The sequence below is a fragment of the Hermetia illucens genome, chromosome 1 (genome assembly GCF_905115235.1).
Source record: "Hermetia illucens chromosome 1, iHerIll2.2.curated.20191125, whole genome shotgun sequence".
NCBI lineage: Eukaryota > Metazoa > Arthropoda > Insecta > Diptera > Stratiomyidae > Hermetia > Hermetia illucens.
The window spans coordinates 192,687,606-192,708,193 of NC_051849.1; the positions used below are offsets into that span (position 1 = coordinate 192,687,606).

A 20,588-nucleotide genomic window follows, 5' to 3' on the forward strand; every position below is an offset into this window, starting at 1 on the left:
TAAGGAAAATGTGTTGAATAGAAGAATAGAAAAGAAGTGAGTCCCATGTTCGGTAAGGAATTGTCCGGTTAAATATTCACATCAACCGCAGGACCCGGTTAAACGAGCCTATCCAGGTGACGATACCGATCCACAAAAGGAAGCTTTAATGTCCCTTTCCAGTATATGCGATTCAAGGATGTCTTGTCGGCTGCACTAAAAGTTATTGCTCTTATCTATTCGCATATCCTTTGAACACTTTTGGAATATTCGCTAAAGTACGAACTGAAGGAAGGACTCAGGATCAGTCCATTGAGTCACTCTTAATTTAAAGAAAGAAGGACAACGTGTTTAGCTATGCTGAGGTCGAAAGGATAAGATAAATAAGCTTTCATGATCAGCTAATATAAACAATAATTAAATTTGACCATACATGGTTCAGTTATTAAGCACTTTCTGTGCATAAAAGTTTGTTACTAAGATAACAGCGGAAACCGCAAGATTTTGAACAGAGAAGCAAAACGTGTCAGATTATAAGTACGCTGAAGTCGTAAAGAAATGTAATTAATAATTAAGAAAATTGTGAATAAAAAATTGTGTGAAAGTTATACAATGTGTGCTTATTAGTGCACTACGCAATTCAGAGATACGAATCCACGATAATAGTACGTGCTATCAAAAGCAAACCCAATTACAGGAATTTTGGAATTTACGTAGCAATAAAGATTTTTTTTTTTTAATTTTCAATTGAAGTACGAGGGTACATTTCATTTGAATCATTATTTTAATGTATTAAGTAGCGAAAACGAATAATAGAGAAGGCGAAAACATTTTAAGGATTCAGTATAAATAGTATCTGAAATCCAGGCATCCTTCTAATTCGTTTTCAACTATGTTATTTAGGCAATGTACCACCTCTCAGTGGTTTTAAAGGTTTCGCTTCATAACTATGAAGCTTTAGTAACTTTGACCGGAATACATAAGGGAGCCGGTAACATCTGCCAACTAGAATGTCGACAAGAAAAAGGAATAATTTCCCTTTAAGTTAGTAGGCTAGAGTCGCTCCTTGAAGCTACTCCAAACGTGTATGTGTAATTAGAATATTCTAGAAATAGCTTGGAAGAGGTTCCTCACTTTATTCGAAATCTTATTTTGTAATTCTTACAATGTATTCATCAATCAATTACTGATATAATTACAGAATTAAAGTAGATTTCTTTTAAAAATTATTTTTGTTTGTTTTTCCAAAAAAAAAGAGGAAAGTTAAGCGAAACTAGATAAGAGTCAAAAGATGGCAAACAAACACGCCTATCTTATCATAATATGTAGAGTTGTTTGCTAGCCGAGGGTAATGTTCGCTGGTCCCCCGGCTTACAGAGGATTCATTTGCCCCAAATAAACCACTAATCCCATCTAATTGTCTGCATCGTCTTACTTTTCTCAATACGATATTTTTCTAACGATTACTTTTTATCTTAAATTACCATTTTCTTCACTCCGTTTCTGGATCAATGGGGGTTTGTCCAAATTCGACGTAGGAAAGCAAACGTCATTTTGAAAGGGATGACCTGTTTTGTCTCCGTCGCTTTGTTAATTGAGCGCTTACCATTTGCCGCTGTGGAGTTCGATTTGATTGCAGACCACGTTAAAGTTCAAACGAGTTTCAACTCTCAAGGGATTTCACCCTGTCAGAAAAGAGTTTCTTGGTACTTATTCGACTTCGTGGGTAGCCAACGAAACTCATTCAATTTTTGGTTGCAACGCTCAGAAAACTCCAATTTACACACTCTTTGAAAAATTCCTAAAGTATGACCTCAAATAATAGTGTTTATATAAAACACTATTTTTTGTGCGAAATTTTTCGAACCGATTCAAATAAAATTTGGTGGATGTATGTTCTGTTATACGTACCAAATTTGGAAATCAACAGAATTATGCTCCTTCATGGTTTTCCATGCGAAAGCACAATAAATTATCGACAAAAAACTAGTTATATACGGTTTTTCAATCTTCTTTTTGAATTTTTTTTTAGTTATGATTATGATGATCTCCAAGAATACTTAGCGGCCATAAAGGAGATTAAAATCGACAAAAAATCGTCGTGAACTGTTGCCAATGGTCGTGGCTTATCCCGATCCAGAATAATGCGCTATTTACAGAAACCGAATCAGATATTGCCACTGCTAGCAAAAAATTAATGTTGGATATGTTGAAATGACTCGACCCAGCTGTGAATGAGTACCTAAGTCAAATAAGGGTAATAATCTCGGGCGAGTGCAATGCTAACCACATTGCCTTCTACAGGATACTGTAATCCTGTAGTGTACCGTTACGGTCTTTAATGAAGTGCTCTAACACACTTCAAGGCCTTCAAGTGTGATAACCGAAGCACCATTCGAACCTCATAGAATTTGGAATATGAATGAATGTGACTCACCACCGTGCTGACAAAAATGATGAAAGTTATTGGAGAGAAGGGTAAAAAGCGAATCGGCGTAAAAACCTCTGCGGAAAAAGGAACGGATGTGACTTTGGCATTATCTGTTAGTGCAGGTGACCAGTCAATTCCACCGTTTTATCTCTATCTACGTAAAAGACTGAAAGAGATATACATGACTCATGCGGCTATTGGTTCCATGGGTGTTGCAAATGGTTCGGGATGGATGACTTCCGAAGATTTCCTCAAATACATGCAACACTTCATCAAACACGCTAATTCCAACCAATAAACATCAACCCTTTTGCTGTTGAATAATCACACGAGGTTAGACAATTAAGTCATGAGACTGATTTTATTGCCGCGCTTGTGGTAAACCTGGAACCTTCAAAATCCCTTCCCTTTCGCCGACATCCTCTTCATTGATATATTCACCATCGCTCTAGCTTCGCCTGCTGTGTCGTGTTGAGTAGACATGTGTTGGTGGTGCTCGTAACGAAAATGGCGAAATGAAATCAAGAGCAACACGTCGCGATAAAATTTTGCGCCAGATTGAGAGAAACAGCTTCGGAAACGTACGCTAAAATTGTAAAAGTGCATGCATACTCTTAATCATGCCGAGGTTTTTCGATGGTATAAAGAGTTTAAGGAAACGCGTGAAAGCGTGGAAGACGAGGCGCGGAGTGGGAGACCAGTCGAGGTGCGGGCTGACGCGAATGCGCGGTGTGTGCGTGCCCTAATCCGTGAAGATCGGCGTTTAGCAGTTCGAATGTTGGCCTCGGAACTGGATATGAACCGTGAAACAGTCAGACAAATTTTAAAAGGCGATTTGGGGATGAAAGTTGTGCGTGAAGACGTTCCAGAGAACCTTTCTGAGGGGGAAAAGCAGCATCGAATGACCGTCGCAGAAGACTGTTTGGAACAAGTGGAAAACGATCCCACGCTGCTTGATCGAGTTATTACAGGCGATGAGAGCTGGTTTTTCCAATACGACCCGGAAACCAAACGCCAAAGCTCACAATGGTTGTCTTCGCACGACCCCCCCCCCCCTCTCTTTTGATAGCCGTGGAAGCATCCGTCAATCCAGTCTACTATCGCCAAGTACTCGAAAGATTGCGAAAACGAGTCGCCCAGACATCGCTCGTAACTGGATCCTTCATCACGACAACGCGCCGTCCCACACCGCCCTCAGAGGGGCCCAGTATTTAGCCTCTAAAGGGATCGCCGTGTTGCAACAGCCACCTTATTCGCCCGATATGTCTCCGTGTGACTTTTTTTGTTCCCTAGAACAAAATCGGTGGTCAAAGAAACCCATTTTGAGTCAATTACGGACATCCAAGTGGCCGTGTCGAGGGTACTCGTGGACATCCCAGTCGAAGCATTCCAGAAATGTTACGAAGAGTGGAAAACGCGGTGGAATCGCTGTATAACTGCCCAGGAGGACTACGTTGAAGGGGATGGCAGAGTTGTGGAATAATTTTTAAATATACGGTTTTTATGGAATCAGTCTCATTACTTAATTGTTTAACCTCGTAGACCTGCAAGATTTCGTACAATTTTTTAGTAGTTTTATAACTTGTAAATGTGAGAGAGTTGTGTAATTCGGCAAAAAAGGAGGCTTGGTTTGGTGTCAAAAATTGAGGCTACTTGCTCAAATTTTCATCTTTAGTTGAAAAAAACCTGTAAGGAAAAAATGGTAATGGAATATAATTAGGTATTTTGATTTGGATACCTATCTGAGTTTATTACAAATATAATTTAGAGATTATTTTTTGTTTAGATAAAAGCGGTGGGCAGTATATTCCTTTCGTTCAATTGGAAAGGGTCAGCAGGCAGCATAGCTGTTTTCTGATGAATCTTTCTGATCCTCCTTCTAAATTTCGTCCTTTTCTTCACAGGACAACTAAGGAACTTTAGAAAGCATGAAAAAAATCAGTTTTCGAAGTGAAGAATCTCAGCTTAGAACACAATATGAAATGGCAGTGGCTATAGATGGAACCTGGCAGAAGAGAGGTCACCACTCTTGATGATTCAGGAAAAGTCATAGATGTATCTATACTTTCAAAGTACTGTAAATGCCCCATAAAGAGTGCCATGAAAAAATGTGTAGTGCAAATTTTCATGGACTCAGCGGTAGAGTTGGTAAAATCGTAATCATGATTATGAGATTGTAATCATAATCAAGCTCTCGTGATTATGATTGTAATCATGTAATCAAGCAATCATAATCATGTGATCATAATCGGGTAATCATAATCCTGCATTTTATAGTCCGATTGCCTGATCCCGTTCTTTAATAAAGTGCATGTTTGTATGATTTCCAGCTGAGATGATTTTCAGAAGATGATATTAAGAATGTTTGGAATGCTTGGTGCTGTTGATGGCTTCTTTTAGTACCGTGAAGCAAAGGCTAGTTCTTGTCGGTCATAACGGATGACTAGAGGGAATAAAATATGTAATCATATAAGAGGCGTTAAATTTGTGGATAGGTACTTATCAAGTGTTGGTTCTCTACAGGGCGGAAGGCCACTGTTCTGCATAATGTTATTGTACCTTACAATTATTATTTGCATTTCGTTATTTGCAACAATAGAAGGAGATGAAATTACAACCATTCCAAACGAATTAATACAGATGAAAAATTTGCACTTTTGGAATTCGTTTTGAGCATTGTTTAAATTTTTCGAATGATCTAATTTGGTGGATTTGGGGCTAACGCTAACGCCCACTCGAAAGGCACAGACAGAATATTCCCTGGTATATTGGCAGGATGCAATGGCCCCAGAAACAGCTGACTAACTGACATGAGACTAGGGTGACAAATGTCAAGAATCACATTTGTTAACAGTATCAAGAAAGACTAGTCCTTTCCGCCGACCCACAAAAATGATAACAGTGAATGTGTATTCAACTAATTTGTAGTAATTTATGGTAATTTTAAGTAAGATTATGATTACGGTAATTACGATTTCACGATTACATGATTGCAATCATAATCATTGGCCGTGATTATGGTTACAATCGTGCAATTACAAAATCACGCTCATTTCTGATTATAATCGTAAACATCATCATGATTATGATTTTGTCCAACTCTGTCCAGCGGAAACATGGAAGTGCAAAGAGATTTTTAGTCGTTCAGAAGCTTTTCATAGTGTCAAATAAGTTCACCAATCTGCACATATGTATAATTTTAACTACATTTATAATTTTAACTTTTTCTTTTCAGATATACGCGCTGCAGTGCTAACCACATTGCCTCTTACAGTGTACTGTAGTGAACTGTTACGGTATTGAATGAAGTGCTCTAACACACTTCAAGACCCTGATCCAATTGAATTGTTGCGCCAACGATTATTATTATTATTATTTCAGATAAACGCAATATTTTTTGCCGAAAGCAAACCCCTATTTCCTTGAATCCATAGGCCATGTGCAAAAAATAATGAGTAAGTCTGGACAAATTTATTATTTATAAATTTTGTACCGTTGGTACTTACTTTTTGGTGAAACTAAGGGTAAAGTCTAAACCTCTTCAAATAAAAGAAAAAAAAGGAAAAACTTTCTGACGAATAGCCCCTCGGAGGGAAAGAGCGCCTAACAGATGTCAGTATTTTGCACATGCAGGAATATATAATATTACGGAAAGCCATTTGTGAAGAAACTCACAATTTAGAATCTATGAAGGCAGCAGTATGAGCTGAATTTTTTCACATTCACAGATAAGGTCCGAGCACAAGAGAAAGAAGAATTTTACAAACATGCAAAACTTTTTCAAATAAACCCTATTATAATGCTTGAGGTAAAACCTATATTTAGGAACCTGACTCACCCAGGTCTTCTACGCAAATGTGTGAAGGGGTACTCAAGACCCTAACGAACCTTTGTGGGGCAGCAGGGTTAGCAACATTCGAAATTTATTTCGAATGTCGTTAATGCGACAGACAGATGCTACCACCGGTGCTCTCCGTGGCGTATTCGAACTCACCCCGAGAGGGAAAATCCAACGGTAGGAAAATCCGCGTTCGGCAACCGGTCTTTAAAAAATTATTTCACTTAGTTGCCAACCGTCGACCATGCTGGTCACCTTAATTTAGTTGCTCTTGCCAAAAAGAAATTCAAATCAGGACATTTCGATCGTGATATTTTCGATAAATTGTTTTGGAATTTCATTTATAACGAAGATTTCCTGAACGATATAGTCCGAAAGAAATGTGATCAAACTTACGAGGATGCAATTAGAGATACAAAAGTGTCCGTAAGTCGTAAGTCCGTAATATCTATACGTAGACTGAATAAATCAATCAATCAAATCGTAGAAGTGATACAAAAGTTAACGCGAGCAATTGAGGAGCTGGCTCGTAATTGGTGGTTTATTCCTAAAATATGGGCAGTCATACCCAAAATACTTTCGTTGGGTTGAACACTTCATACTGCCCTTGAAGGATAGAAATATTTCAAGGGAGATAATAGTTACCCTAAGAGAAGAATGGTTCACCGACGAATCAGTCATGGAGGATGGATCGGGCGCAGGGGTGTTCTCGGAGAATCCGATTATAGAACTGGCCCGAACCCTCAGCAAAATGACGACCATATTCCAGGCGGAGATATATGCCATTTCATTTTCAGCAGAAGAATGTCTGCAACAAAAGGGGTCGCACCATTCGAATCTGCTCCGACAGTCGGGCGGCATTATCAGCACTAAATGGCAACAACATATCAAGCCAGTTGGTGGAGAGTTGTCATCAGGTGCTGCTGAAACTTGGCCGATTGAACGAAACATTCCTGATGTTGGTGCCGGGGCACTCTAACATCGCCGGTAATGAGGAGGCTGGCAGACTCGCTCGCCGAGGTTCTGGATCCATAATGGTGGGGCCAGAACCAGCTCTTGGAATCCGACCATCTGCTGTCAAGTCGACTTTGAAGGGGAAATTGCAAGGATTCACGCAACCGAGTGGAGAAATTTGGACTCTTGCCGGCAGGCGAAAATCCTTGTGAAGGAGCCTAGGGCCACTAGAGCGGCATTTTTGTTGTCCCTTAAGAAGTGGGATATGAAAACCCTAGTAGGGCTTTTAAAGAAAAGATTGGGGTAGCGGCTTCGACTATGTGCAGCCAATGTGAGGAGGAGGAGGAGACGGCTCTTATTTTTTATGCAGCTGCCCGGCATTCTCAGATCTCAAACGAAGACACCTTGACAAGGTTTTCTTCAATGAAGAATCTGCACACTCTCTGCCTCTGAAGAATGTTCTCAGATTCGCTAAAGCCTGCGGACACCGTAGGCGGGAAGCCATTGAATAGGCAATTTACGGGGATAGTACAATGGGCCTAACAATGGCCTGAGTGCTCGGAGCTGCGCCTCCCCCCAGTAAACTAAACTAAACCCTAAGAAATTGTTTTGCTTCATGTTTACTTTAATATTATTGATATCTAATTATTTTAGGTATCGACACATTGAGGCTGGGTTTTCAAGTTGAAGGATTTACCATTGAGGCACTGAAGTCTTTAGTTATGCAGCGATTAAAGACGCTAATCGTGCAATCAAGTAATGGACAATAAAAACCAGACAAAAACCTTCACTAGCTAGGAAAAAATTAGATGATGAAGCTGAAGGTGAAGCAGGTCCATCGCATGGAGCTGGGATGTTTTAGTTTTCATTTTTTGAATAAAATAACAGATTTTTTTTAAATTAAATTAATAATTAAATTTTAAATAGGCCAAAGAAAAATATTCCAAATTGTACAGAAAGGTTGGAAGTTTTTTTAGGCCACTAAACCAAATTGGTTTGATTGACCAACACATGTTCCGGGTCCACTTAAACAAAATGTAAACAATGCGATTTCGAAGGAGTTTCGGCCCTGATGGAGTTTTGCCCTGTCAGAAATGGTTTTCGTGGCACTCGAACGACTTCTCGACTTCGTAAAACTCGAAACCCATTTCAATTTTTGTGTTGCAACCCTGCCAAATCTTCAATTTACAACCTTCTTGAAAAATTTTCAAGGGAAATTTGCAAATATGACCGTCCATCTCCCTTACCCCGAAAACATCACATAAATCAGATATTAGTTACATAAATCACCATATCAGATATGGTGAGGGTTTAAGGCTTTGAACCAGGGTGCGCCAGGTGAACTTGGGAATATGCTGGCAAAAGGTGTGCCTTTGGATACCGACGTTAATTTGTATTCTTCCTTCCAAACTTTTCTGACTCCTTTAGAGGCAAGTATGCGAACACCCGACGCGGTGGAGTTTATTTTTCCTGGTGTTGCTTTGACTGCAGGATGAGCTAAAAAATGCATAAAATCGGGCTCAAGCAGCTTCCTTGTGGTGCTGATTTACGGAAGCTGTAGCAGTTCACTTTTAGATGTTCGTCACTGTTGCAAGAATTTGATTTACGAACAGTTACAGCCCTGCATTAGACATAAGGCTTTACTGTTGGAAATTGCTTTTTTGTAGTGACTGTCTCTTCGCAGCTCAGGCAGAACGCATGTAAAAAAAACCTATCACAACGTAAGAAGAGTTACCCTGTTTTAGTTTAATGAAGTTTTGATGGTCTGAATCTTTTCCACGCGACTAGAAACATAAATGTGAAAAGGATTCCTGACAAAAAAAACTAGATTTTGTGAAGTTCAAAGGGTTCAAAAACCTGTACAACTTTGTGACCAATGAAAAACTCAAAAACAAAGATCTACAAGCTTCCATTCCCTACGTTTTTATAAAAAAATAAGGCATTATAAAAATGATTCCCCTGGTATTCATTGAAAACCTGAAAAATTCGAATGTAATTAGACTCAACAGGAGGCACCCGGCTAATCCTAATGAATTTATTTACTTCCCCTCTCCGATCCCGAGGCTATGCCGGTCCTACAACGCCCTAAAGGTTGAGTCCTTTGCCTCTATTTCCTTCCCTAGTTTTAAGCGTAAAATAAGCCATCCTCCCTCTAAGGACAATATGTAATAAGGAATTTGTTTTCTGTGTATTGTCCTCATTAAATAAATAAATAAATAAATCTTCGATTATACCAGAATTCAGGCGGAGTGCCATCTATCAAAGCCCAAACAGTGTATGAAATGCGCAACACTTGGTCACTCCATCAAGTTCTTCAAATCTGTGAATGCGAAATATCTGAAGTATGGAAAAGAGGAAAATGTCCAATTGATAGCGAGAATAAAAACGTATGCAATAGTGTCCTGGACTGAGCAATTAAACTTAATCACAATTGCTGCAATCAAAAACGTTTCGTCAAATCGCCGTTGACCTGTTTCCTGCTTTGCCTAAGACAAATGCACTTCCAGTCAAAATTCAATTCAATTCAATGATATAAGTCTTTGTATTGTCAAATGTGAATGTCAACCAATAGCTGTCATATTTAACCTTTTTTATTTGTTGACAAAATTCGATTGAAACCCTCTATCTCAAACTCATGACAGCTGTCAACTGAAACTACTAGTTTTCCTGTTTAAAAAATGTTAAAGCTCCAAGCCACTGTCAGTGGAACTGGCTTGGAGTGTATCTCCAATATTACCGTCAATTCTTGGCGATACCATACAATGGTACAGTACTATTTTTTACCGCATCCTGAATGAATGGATGTTTTCGATGTTCATTTTCAACAAGACGGCGCAACACGCCACACTACTCATGCCAATATCCAACAATTACATTCGTTTTTAGGTGACCATATAATTTCTCTTTCTGAAAATATGAATAGGCCAGATTATTCGATTTGACACTGCTGGACTGTCTCTTAAGGAGGTTTTTGGAAAGCAAAGTGTCAATAAGCCTTTCAAGATCTAAGGAATACCGCGATAAATGTCATGAAAACAACCCTACTGGTAAGGTAAGGTTGGAAAAGGATACAATTAATGAACCAGAATTGGTGCATAACAAGGAACAAAATTGTGTCATCCTGTTGCAAGGAGTGATCCGATACAGATTTAGAACTACTTCCGCCAACAGATCAGGCTTGTAGGGTTGGTACTTCAATCAATCGGTAAGGGCTCTCGAAAAAGACCTAAAATCAAGAGGTATATCCGGTAGTGGTGAAAGCCGGGATACCTCCCGAGAATAACTCTTCATATTTTTTAACTCCTCTAAGAACTTGTTAATGACAAAATGTCACATCAACTTAAAAAACTAACATAAAAGAAATAAACAATAAAATCCGCATATAAAATTAAAATAAATGAAAATATAAATTATGGAATATGGAAAATAAATAAAATTTTTTTCGAAAAAGAAGCATCAGATGAGTCGCTCCTTGTTGCGGTGAACAGAATAAAATAATTCAACTTAAAAAGGAATCGCAAAAAATCAATCTTCTTCGTTTGGAATCAGAAAACAAGATAAATTACGTCATTGGAGACAAAAAGACACAACATTAGCCGATTACCTCCGTGTTTCCACCAATGATCAAAGCCTCAATACATCCATTCAGATTTCAAATCGCGTGAATCAGGATTTCTTTCCTCATTATGACACTGATGGATAGAGAGAGGCCTAATACAGAATAGGATGGAAAACATCAATCACGGCCAGACCCGTCAACCGATAAGGACATGCAGCCCTCAAACCCAATTACCAGCAACAATGGCATTCTTCTCGCTGACGTTCCTCAATCCCCTCGAAAGTTTCTGAAAACAGGTGAAAGGAAAGTCATGGAAAGAGGACGAAAATGCAGTAAGACTGCATTTCTGATTGACGTCTACGAAATAGATGCAGTGATGGAAGAACAAACATAAAAATCCAGCACCTTGTTTCATATGAGGTTTGGTCAGTAAGTAAGTCCCTAGACAAACCTGTCAGACTCTGTTTTGGACTTCAAATTCCTTTGAGATTTTGGATTTTCTCTCCTGATTGCAGCACTCGAATCGCGAGCTTATCGGCTCCACGAATTTTTCCACTCTCAGTTAAACTTGAACACTGTTTGCCTAATGTCGCGTACTATTTTTTACTATTTTAGGTTCAGGTACTGCCCTAACACACTTGACTCCAAAGATACATGACGCGAAGTTTTCGTAATGACATCTGAGCGGCCAATGTGTCAAACAGGACCGCCTATCCCATATCTGACTAGCACAGAGGCGTGACAGCCGCACATAGTTGCTGGCGAACCTGCACGATTAGCTTCACCAGCTATGCATAGGTTTAAGTTGACTATCGTTAATCCGGATAATTTTGGACGACCACTTCTCAATTCTAAATCATTACACGGCTTTCACCAGTCGATAGGATATGTGTGTGTGAGTTTGTTTTATTCCGCCAGGACCCGACAGGCTAACGATGCAAAACTAACAGCAAGGGTGCGGCTTGCGATGGCTCCCGACGAGAACGGAGTGGCAGGTTGATGCCTATGATGCCAGCGGTTGCGATATGACGAAATTACTCGTATACAGTACTTCCTCAGAGGAGTTCTGCATCCTTGGGAGGAACGATTGGAAGAAAGAAAAGACGGAAGCGAAAGAAAACTAGAGATCGAAGCTAGAGTCTGATTCAAGCTTCTATTATAAACCTGGTCAGGTCTATCCATAGAGACCAGTCCCCCGCCACGGGGGTCCAATTGAGAGCAATCCTGTGTCTCGAAAACTTATCACACTGAAAGCTGACATGATTATTAGTTTTTTCTGCCCCACAGCAGTCAGAGTCCGACGAAGGAAAAGTTGGTGGACAATCTGTTTAGAGTCTTCACATCCTTCGTATTGAGGGATATTTCCAGGAACCACGGCTTCATAGGAATGCTATGAAAAATTACGGGAAAGAACTTGCCTTAAGCCAAGGAAGTTAGTCTGTATTCTTCGCTCCATTTAGCAAGAATAGTGTTGCGCACTGTACGCGATCTATCTGACAAGGTGGTGTGAGGAGGAAGAGAGGCCAGCCACCCTGGCTTGTTTAGCAACCACTATGCCCGGTATACCAAAAGATAAGGACCTTTTCGCTCGTACGGCATGAAGGCTTTGCAGGCGAGTATTTTAATGGCTTGAAAAGGATCCGTGATAATGATAATTTTGTCGACCTTTGCATTACCTAATAGTCCTTGCCAGATAACGAGGTGCTCGGTTCAGAGCACCGATGCTGTAGATATTTTAAATAGGGACCAAAGCGATTCGAACTATGAATAAATAGTGCATCCGGAATTCACGAGGGTCAGTCGAAGCATCGGTCGCCAGATTTGTTAAGCCTATGGCTTCCCGGGAGCGCATGGAGATAAGGTTAGTCCTGTTGTATGATAATTAGTTCCCGTATGGATTTAAAAATTGGGGGCTCAATCAGCAACAGTGTAATCTATGATTGTATGAATTTTATTGAACCCTGCAGTTAATTCGTTGGAGGAGACAAAGTTAGGTAAGAGAGTAGAGAGTATTGCTTAAGACTTTAACATTTAGAATTTCTCTCGCCGCCAGCAGGGCACCTTTGGAGCAAAGAGGGACCTCGTTAGCTAGAACAAAGACGACATGAGTTGCATGAGTTGGGATGGGTCTGATGGGGGTAAAACATCGCCTCAGGGAGGAGCCGTAAGAGATTCTATCTAGGTATCTGAGCGTAAAGATTGTGAACGAGGCATAGGCCAGGACGGGTTCTACCATTCCTCTATATAGTTTGAGAACTTCTCTCTGGTAGAGATCTCAGCTGACTCCGTCGCGAAATTAAGCGCCCTGACAGCTTTTCTTTGGCTTTGTTATTGTTAGGCTTCAGGCTTCAAGGATTGATTCTCCACAAGAAAATAATGGATTTTTGTGCCTCTCGGGAAGGCAATCGTGCAGGATTTTTCAAGATTAACGAGCAGTTTGAGTCTGCTACATTGGTTAGTGAAAAGACACGCCTGTTAACACAGAATAACTTGAGCTTCCTGCTTGGAGTTCCCTGTTATTACGATGAGGAAATCATCTGCATACAGGAAGATATCCTGAGAACACTCCCTTGAGACAGACCATTGTTTATCGAAGCCTCATAACCGCACATAGACCGTTTCCTGTTAAATACGATCCATCATAGGATGATGTCAGGGGAGAAGATTCATGTCGGACATCCTTAGCAACAGACCCACTCATAAACCTTACTGATGTCTATGGATAAACTGAGGATATGCTTGTTTTGGCTCTTCTCGATGCACATCTGTAGAAGGAGCTGGTTGAGGCAGGATGTGGTAGACCTGTACCTCCTATAGGCGAAGCAGTTGTTGTGGAGTATGTGGAAGTCTTCGAGGCACCGATCGAACCAAGCTTTCAGCATTAAGTTTACAAGCTTAGAAAATACATTTAGGAGCGAGACTGGTCTCAAGTTGTTCGGAGTCTTTCCTTTCTTCAGAACCGGGACCAGTTTGATCTCAAACCAGTCCTCCGGTCTGGCTTAACCAGATCTCATTCCTCCCTCTCACTCCGTCGGACTCAGCCATTGGACGTAGGTTCATATGATACTATCCATGACTGAGGCAGATCGCTTTTTGTGCTTAAAAAGGACATCATAAAGCTCATCGATGAAGAAAAGTTCTGTGCCCGAGGGAAAAGTCGGAGCAAGTATTATAATGGTTTTTGACGAGGTTGTGGAAGTGGAGACACTTCGTATCATCGAAGCACTTCTTAGGATCCCGGGGCGGTTTGAGTCTGTTAATCTGTCCCTAAAACTTTTCGGTGGAGTTACATTCGGAAGTGTTTATCCATGTATTGTGCCACGAAACCCTCTTGGTCTCCCTCACGCCTCTTGCCTCAATGAGGGATAGGAAGTTTGTCTCGGTTCGCAATCCTCCTAAAGTTTATGAAAGCCTGCTGCTTTGGCCGAAAGGGAGGCTTTAAGTTCGCACCCCACTAGGGTTTATGAATCCAGCCCTTGCCATTAGATTTCAAAAGTTAAAAGCGAGATTAGATTTCTTATCATTTTAGATATCTTTTCAATGTCAGTGTCAACCTTGATTATGGGGATCCTATTATGGAGGTCAGTGTCCCATTTTTAGACGCCCTGATTTGTCGGAACTTTCTGATTTGGATGAGGTTTGCCCAAAGAGCCTATTTATGGTCTCTTCCTCTAGAACGTCCCAGAACCAGTTGGTTGAGGCTGAAGTTGAGCTGAGAGTTGTTAGGGACAAACACGACATGGTTCGGTGGAGCTATGGATTTGAAGGTAGGTTTACCATTGTTTAGAAGGCGAAAATTGGAGCTGCCAGCAGTTTAATCTTCGGAGCGATCTTTAAGAGGGTGGAGACACTCCCCAGTCAAATTAGCGCGGGCATTAAGAACATTGTCTGAGAAGAAGGAGGAATTGATCTCTAGAAAGGAGTATTAATCACAAAATTACACTTCGTCCGTTAATAACAAGAAAAAATTTGCAAGGGAATCTCCATTCTTTTCCTTGACAGACACTATGTTTCGAGAGACAGTTATGGCTTTGTTCGACTCGAGCGCAGTTGTCGAGGAACTGGTTACCGAAATAAGGTATTTTTGCCGGAAATGGTACCATTTTGATGGTTGATTTGGGAACCACGGCTACTTAAAAAAAACGCGAATTGATCCTTTTTGAACTTACTGTCATAATCCCTTAGGAGGATTATTTGGCAAAAATTGTTTTATTCGTACGCCAAACTCTATTAAATACGATATTTTTCCTATAAATCGTGGAACATACTACTTTTTAAGGACATGTCACTGGAACACTTTTTTTATTCTTCAGTTTCTGTCTGTTCCGAAACGGGGTCGGCCCGAGACAGGCCTCATTGACTCCCTATGGTAGAATTAGGTACGGATGACGTATGGGTTTTGGTTTTTTTTCATCTGACTTCCTCACTTTTCACTGTTATTTTCGGCTTTCAGATACTTCTGGGTAGGAGTCAGAGGCGTTTAGGACGCACTCAAGCTAGATTATAGATTTCTTATATTTGACAAACTGATACACTGTTAAAAATTGTCCAATACTCAACAAGTTTGATTTGATTTCTTCTCCCAGATCTATTCATGATTCTCCTCTTAAAAATTATCTTAAATTTCACTTCTTTCACTCTTACAACTGGATTTCCGCTTGCTTATCATAGAAAATTTTGTTTACATTGAACCTAATCTTTAGATATATATATATGCATATATTATATAATATTTATACGTCATTTTTTTCTTAAAAAAAAAAATAAACTTACTAAACATCAGTGCCGCAACCTTCCTGGTAGCCCTCATCCGGTGAATTTCGACTGCTACTAATTAAAGCACGTTTTAAGGCGGTGACAGGTGGTAGCACGGGTACACCACCTTTTTGCCAAACGCGTATTGTTTTAGCATTAATTGGCATACCATTCGGTAGAACTGCGGGTAGCTGATGATGGTGATTTGATGTGACCAGAGGATTTGTTGATGGAGACGTTGTCGATGTCGACGGGATTGACGTTGATGCTGACGTTGACGATGACGATAGGGATGTGCACAGCTTACTACTACTATTATTGTTGTTATTACTGCTGGTGATGCCATTAGTTGAACCTAAAGCTGTTACGCTATTATTGTTGTGGTTGAATTGCTGAAATGTGTGTTGAATGTGTTGTTCAGCACCGGGAACTAGTGGAAGACCGTAGTCTGAGGGATAGCCACTGCCCACACTGCCGCCTAACGATGCAGACAGGGTTGTTGCAGTGGTTGCTGTCGAACCATTTCCGCCCGGAATTGAAGACGTGGCCGACGCTGATGACATGGGTGCCCCAAAGTGTGTCCTTGGGAAGGTTTTGCTCAGGAAATCTGAGGTCCTTTCGTGCATATCATACATTTGCGTATTGTCTATAATTGGGGTCTTGTCAGTGTAGCTGTACCCGGGGATTGTTGTGCTTGTGGCTCGTTTTAGGTACATGTCATCCGAGTGGTTCTGATGATTGCTTTCCCATAATCCAGAAGGGTAGAGCGAGTCACAACCGCCTGCTCTGCTGTATTCACCGCTACCTGGCCGCTCGATACCCCCAAGAGTCGCAGCCGCACTTATCGGATCCAAGCAGTCTTTTGAGCTAAGCACCGAGGGTATCTTCAAATCGGCAAAATCTCCGCTGCCAAAGCGTTTGGTATCGTTTATCAAATCGGGATTGTTTCCAGCCGACGCTGTTGGTGATACAAAACACGAAGCGCCGGAAAGAACGCTCCCACTATTGTCATAGTTTGATGTCGTGTACGCCAAGTCAGTCAGTCTGGGTGGCTTCTGTACAGGATTGGCTGGGTTATTAACATCGTTGCTATTCCCGCCGATTTTGTGCTCCATGCCACTAACCTCAAGGGCATTCGTATGGGGGCCACCTCCTATATTGTTCATCGAAGGTTGCTGTTTGCAGCTGATCGAGTTCTGCTGGTTTACCGCCGTGATTACTTCTAAATGATTTGGCGTTTTACTTTCAATGAACGGCGTCCTCTTCAGCCGGACCAGCAGGAAGAGGATTATGAGCAAAACGAATAGGATTAATATAACTAATGCCGCACTTAAACCTACTATCTGACCGCTTCCTAGGGAGGCCATCCCGGCTGCTCGCATTGAAACGTGAAGCGTAAAGTTTGCCTCCGCAGTGCCGGCTTTGTTCTCTGCTACGCAGTAGAATTCGCTGGAGTCAGTCTCCTGTGAGTTGGTCAGGACTAGTCGACTTCGCTTCTCGAATTGGCCGTCCTCGAATATGTAAACCCTCTGGTAGGTGCTGAAGGTAGATCCATTGACTAGCAGTCTTCCATTCCAGTACCAGTTGACATTGGGTGCCGGGATCGCTGAGGACTTACAGGTGATCGACGCATTGTCTCCGGCTACCGACTTCACGTAGTGGCTGACGGGGAGCATTTCAGGGCGACATGCAAAGTCATCAACGTGAAGTTCAGAGAACGTCCGATCAATAACACGTTCAGGGCCCCCAGCACACACGGGGGCTACAGGGTATGGGATATTGTTGGTTGTCAGCCATATCTTGGCTGCACGCAGTCGACAATCACACATCCATGGATTGTCGTGCAATTCCACGCCATGCAACTCACTCAGCGTCTCAACTGTTCTTGGTTGCAACTCCATTAACTTGTTCCCGTTCAGCTTGAGTGAATGCAATGCATCCAAACCATCGAATGCTTGCGGTGCCACGGTTTGAATGTCACAATGGGAGAGGTCCAATTTGTTCAAGCTTCGAATGGTCTTGAACGAGTGGCTCTCGATCTTCTGGATAGGGTTCGAGGCAAGCGTCAGATCCCTTAGCGAGGGGATGTAGCTCAGCATCGTAGAAGGAACCGCTGTGAGGAGGTTGTGGGACAGATCCAACTCGACCAGGTTTGTCAAGCCCTTGAAGGCCTGATCGTCGATCTGCCCCAATCGACAATTTCTCAGGTAAAGTTTCTGCAGATTGAGCAAGTTCGCTCGGATGAACTGTTCGTGGGGGAGGATCTGCAGGTTGTTCCCAGACATATCCAGGACCTGAGTCGATGCATCGATGTTCTCTGGGATCGTGATCAAGGAGCGATCAATGCACTCCACAGTCTGCTTGCCGCCCTTCCACTTGCAGGCGCAAACTGTTTGGCAACTACTCAGCCCGATCATCATTAAATTGTTCGTATGAGGGTTGGGGTAGTTTCGGGGACTGTGATAGCTGGTGCTCTCCGGGCCGCTTCCTCGATGCATGACGCTATTCCCCAGAGAGTTCTCGTCGCCGGGACCACTCCCGTTGCTTGTTTCGCCTTGTGACCCTCGCGATCCGCACACGACCACGGTGTGCATCAGCAGGGCCAGGATCGATATCCTTGTTGAACTCGCGCGCTCAAACACGCGTTTGTTCGTCGGTAATTTTACTGAGCAGCTCACGGCCATTTTTCACCTTTATTTCTCCGCGAATTCAGGCAGAAGTGAAAAAAATAAAACGACTTGCAACAAACGAAAAACTAATAATTCCCAAAAAGAAAAGTTACACTAAATGCTCGGTGATTTTCACGCTTTCCATCACTTTCTTAACGGTTACAGTCGGTGCTGATTACTCACTGTCGCGCTCGCACTGGTAATCCATGGTCACATTTTGAACTCGCGGCTTCTGTGAATGACTCGGGCTCACACGTGTTTCTAGGGGCATTTCCACGGCTGCGATGATGCACTCTATTAATTTCGCGTCACAACTCAATTCCGCGAACTTGCTCCACGCACTACTTCCGCGGCACCATCACCGCGCCACTCCCGAAATCCGCATAGTAGCTCCCAACAGCTCACTGGTATCCTCGCTCAGACAATCAACCGCCACTGTTTGATCCCTATCCCACCAGGACGCCCGCAGCGTCCGCCACTAGTTAATGCACTTCCGCTGGGAGTGTTGATTTCAAACGCCGTTCGCGCGCCGCGAAAGGACTCGCTGGACACGGCTATCGGGGCTCCGAACCTTCGCAGCAATTTCCACTGATTTTCCCGCAACGCTCACTCGCACTCGGCAGTTTCAGGTCAGCTGCTGCACTTAATCACTGGAGACTTGCTCACCTGCAGGCTGGGATTCTCAAAGACGTCGCAGCATCAAATTCAAGAAAAAATCTCGAGAAAGCACACACGCAACACAGCGAGGCGGCGAACCACCAACCGAACTATCGAAACAACCAGCGCTAACTGAAAACCGTCGAGGATTCGTGCGCTGCCGCCGATGCTTCAGCTGGCCTTCTGCTGGCTGCACGGAAGCTGCCCGGCTGCCCTCCGCGGCCGCTGCGGCGACGCACTCATCCGCCCGCGCCATTGCAGAAATTCCAGACGAAGCCAGGAGGGGTGCGAGCCGACCGTTGGCCCAGCCGCGCTTTGTTGTTGCGAAGACGCGAAGATTCCTCCCGAGCGACGATGCCTGGCTGCAAACTCATCGGCGCTTGGGACCGCTTGGGACACGGAGTTGAGACGCTGCCCAGGTGGGCACGGAACACACCTGGAGAAGAAGACACGCGCACACGCAGCCCCGCCGAACGGTCCGGCCCTGAGCAGGCAGATGTTGTGGCAACATTTTCGCAAGATTCCGGACACATGCTGCCAGCACGCATGCAGCGCAACATATCAGCGGAAATGTGGACAGAAATGTTGAGGGGGGTTAATGCCAAGGTCGTTTCGAGTGTGTTTCTTGTCTGATTTGTTCCCACGCCAACGTAATGGCCTCAATACGGTTTGTTAATATTCGACATTTTGTATACATTCAATTCGCAGCCGTTTGTTGTTTGGTTTGATACACATTTTGATATTTAGGCGTAAACGGAAGTTTCCTGTGCGTATTTTCTCTCCACCCTCGTCAAGTAGAGAAGCGGAAAAATGTAAGAAAATCAATGGGAAATGGAGCAATCGGTGAGCTCCTGTTGAAAATGGTTATTAAAGACACACACAATTAGCATTTTTCAAATATTTCTGTATTTTATGAAGAATTATTCCTTCTAAATGGCTACGGGCTATGTAAGGGTGCAGCCTTTTCATTGAATTTTCATTCAATTTTGCTATGATTTTCCTACCCTTTGTAATAAACTCAGTTGAGGTAAAAGCTTAGAAAGCCGCCTGGCAGGCCATCGGAATGCATAAACAGAGAAGAAGGCTCGCAAAGAAGACGAAAACGTCAACAAAGGGATGAAAAACGTTCTGATGGAGCTCCTGGACAAAATTTCGAACTACAGGTAAACAAGGAGTGTAACAGAAGACGCGCGAAAATCAGAAACAACCAACGCTACGCTATCAGAAAACACTCAACCTAAAATTAAGGCGGACGCAAATAATGGAGCACCAAAGGAAAACCTGGGGAGACGAAGGAAGACTAGACTCTCAGCTCCGCTTATTAAGCCGACGGAAGGCAAGACCTTCGCGGATGTCCTCAATGAAATCCGTTATACGATCAAACCCGAAGGTAGCGATGCGGAAGTGTCTTCCATTCGGAAAACGAAGGACAATGGAGTCCTCGTCGAACTTGGCCGGAGGAGAACAGATAAAAGTACGTTCTGTGATACAGTGAAGGGGTTACTAGCAGAGAAAGTTTTGGATTCTAGCCTAGAACGCACATGATCTCTGGAAATCCGAGACCTGGACTACCTCAAAGTAAGGAATGAAGTAGAAGAGACATCAAGAACTCTCTTGATAAAAAACTCTCTGTGGTGGAAGTTGCGGAGCAGTATGCCAGGAAGCTTCTTAACAGCGGGAAAATCAGAATTGGTTGGGTAATATATAGCATACGAATCCGAGCCGCCCCAAATAAATATTACAGAT

General features: G+C 42.4%; 1 protein-coding gene across 2 annotated transcripts in view; it reads right to left on the reverse strand.

The window, feature by feature from the left end:
• Positions 1–18,994, reverse strand: part of LOC119657186 — a 43,261-nt gene extending 24,267 nt beyond the window's left edge. The window contains exons 1-2 of one of the 2 annotated variants that reach the window (XM_038063990.1): positions 15,535–18,994; positions 15,321–15,458 (exon numbers count right to left, since the gene is read on the reverse strand). In XM_038063990.1, the coding sequence (XP_037919918.1) occupies position 15,458; positions 15,535–18,200 (2,667 nt within the window). In that variant the 5' untranslated portion in view covers positions 18,201–18,994 and the 3' untranslated portion in view covers positions 15,321–15,457. Of the gene's footprint in view, positions 1–15,320; positions 15,459–15,534 lie in introns of those variants that run through there. The other variant, XM_038063980.1, reaches the window with a different exon arrangement.
• Positions 18,995–20,588: the final 1,594 nt, after the last annotated feature.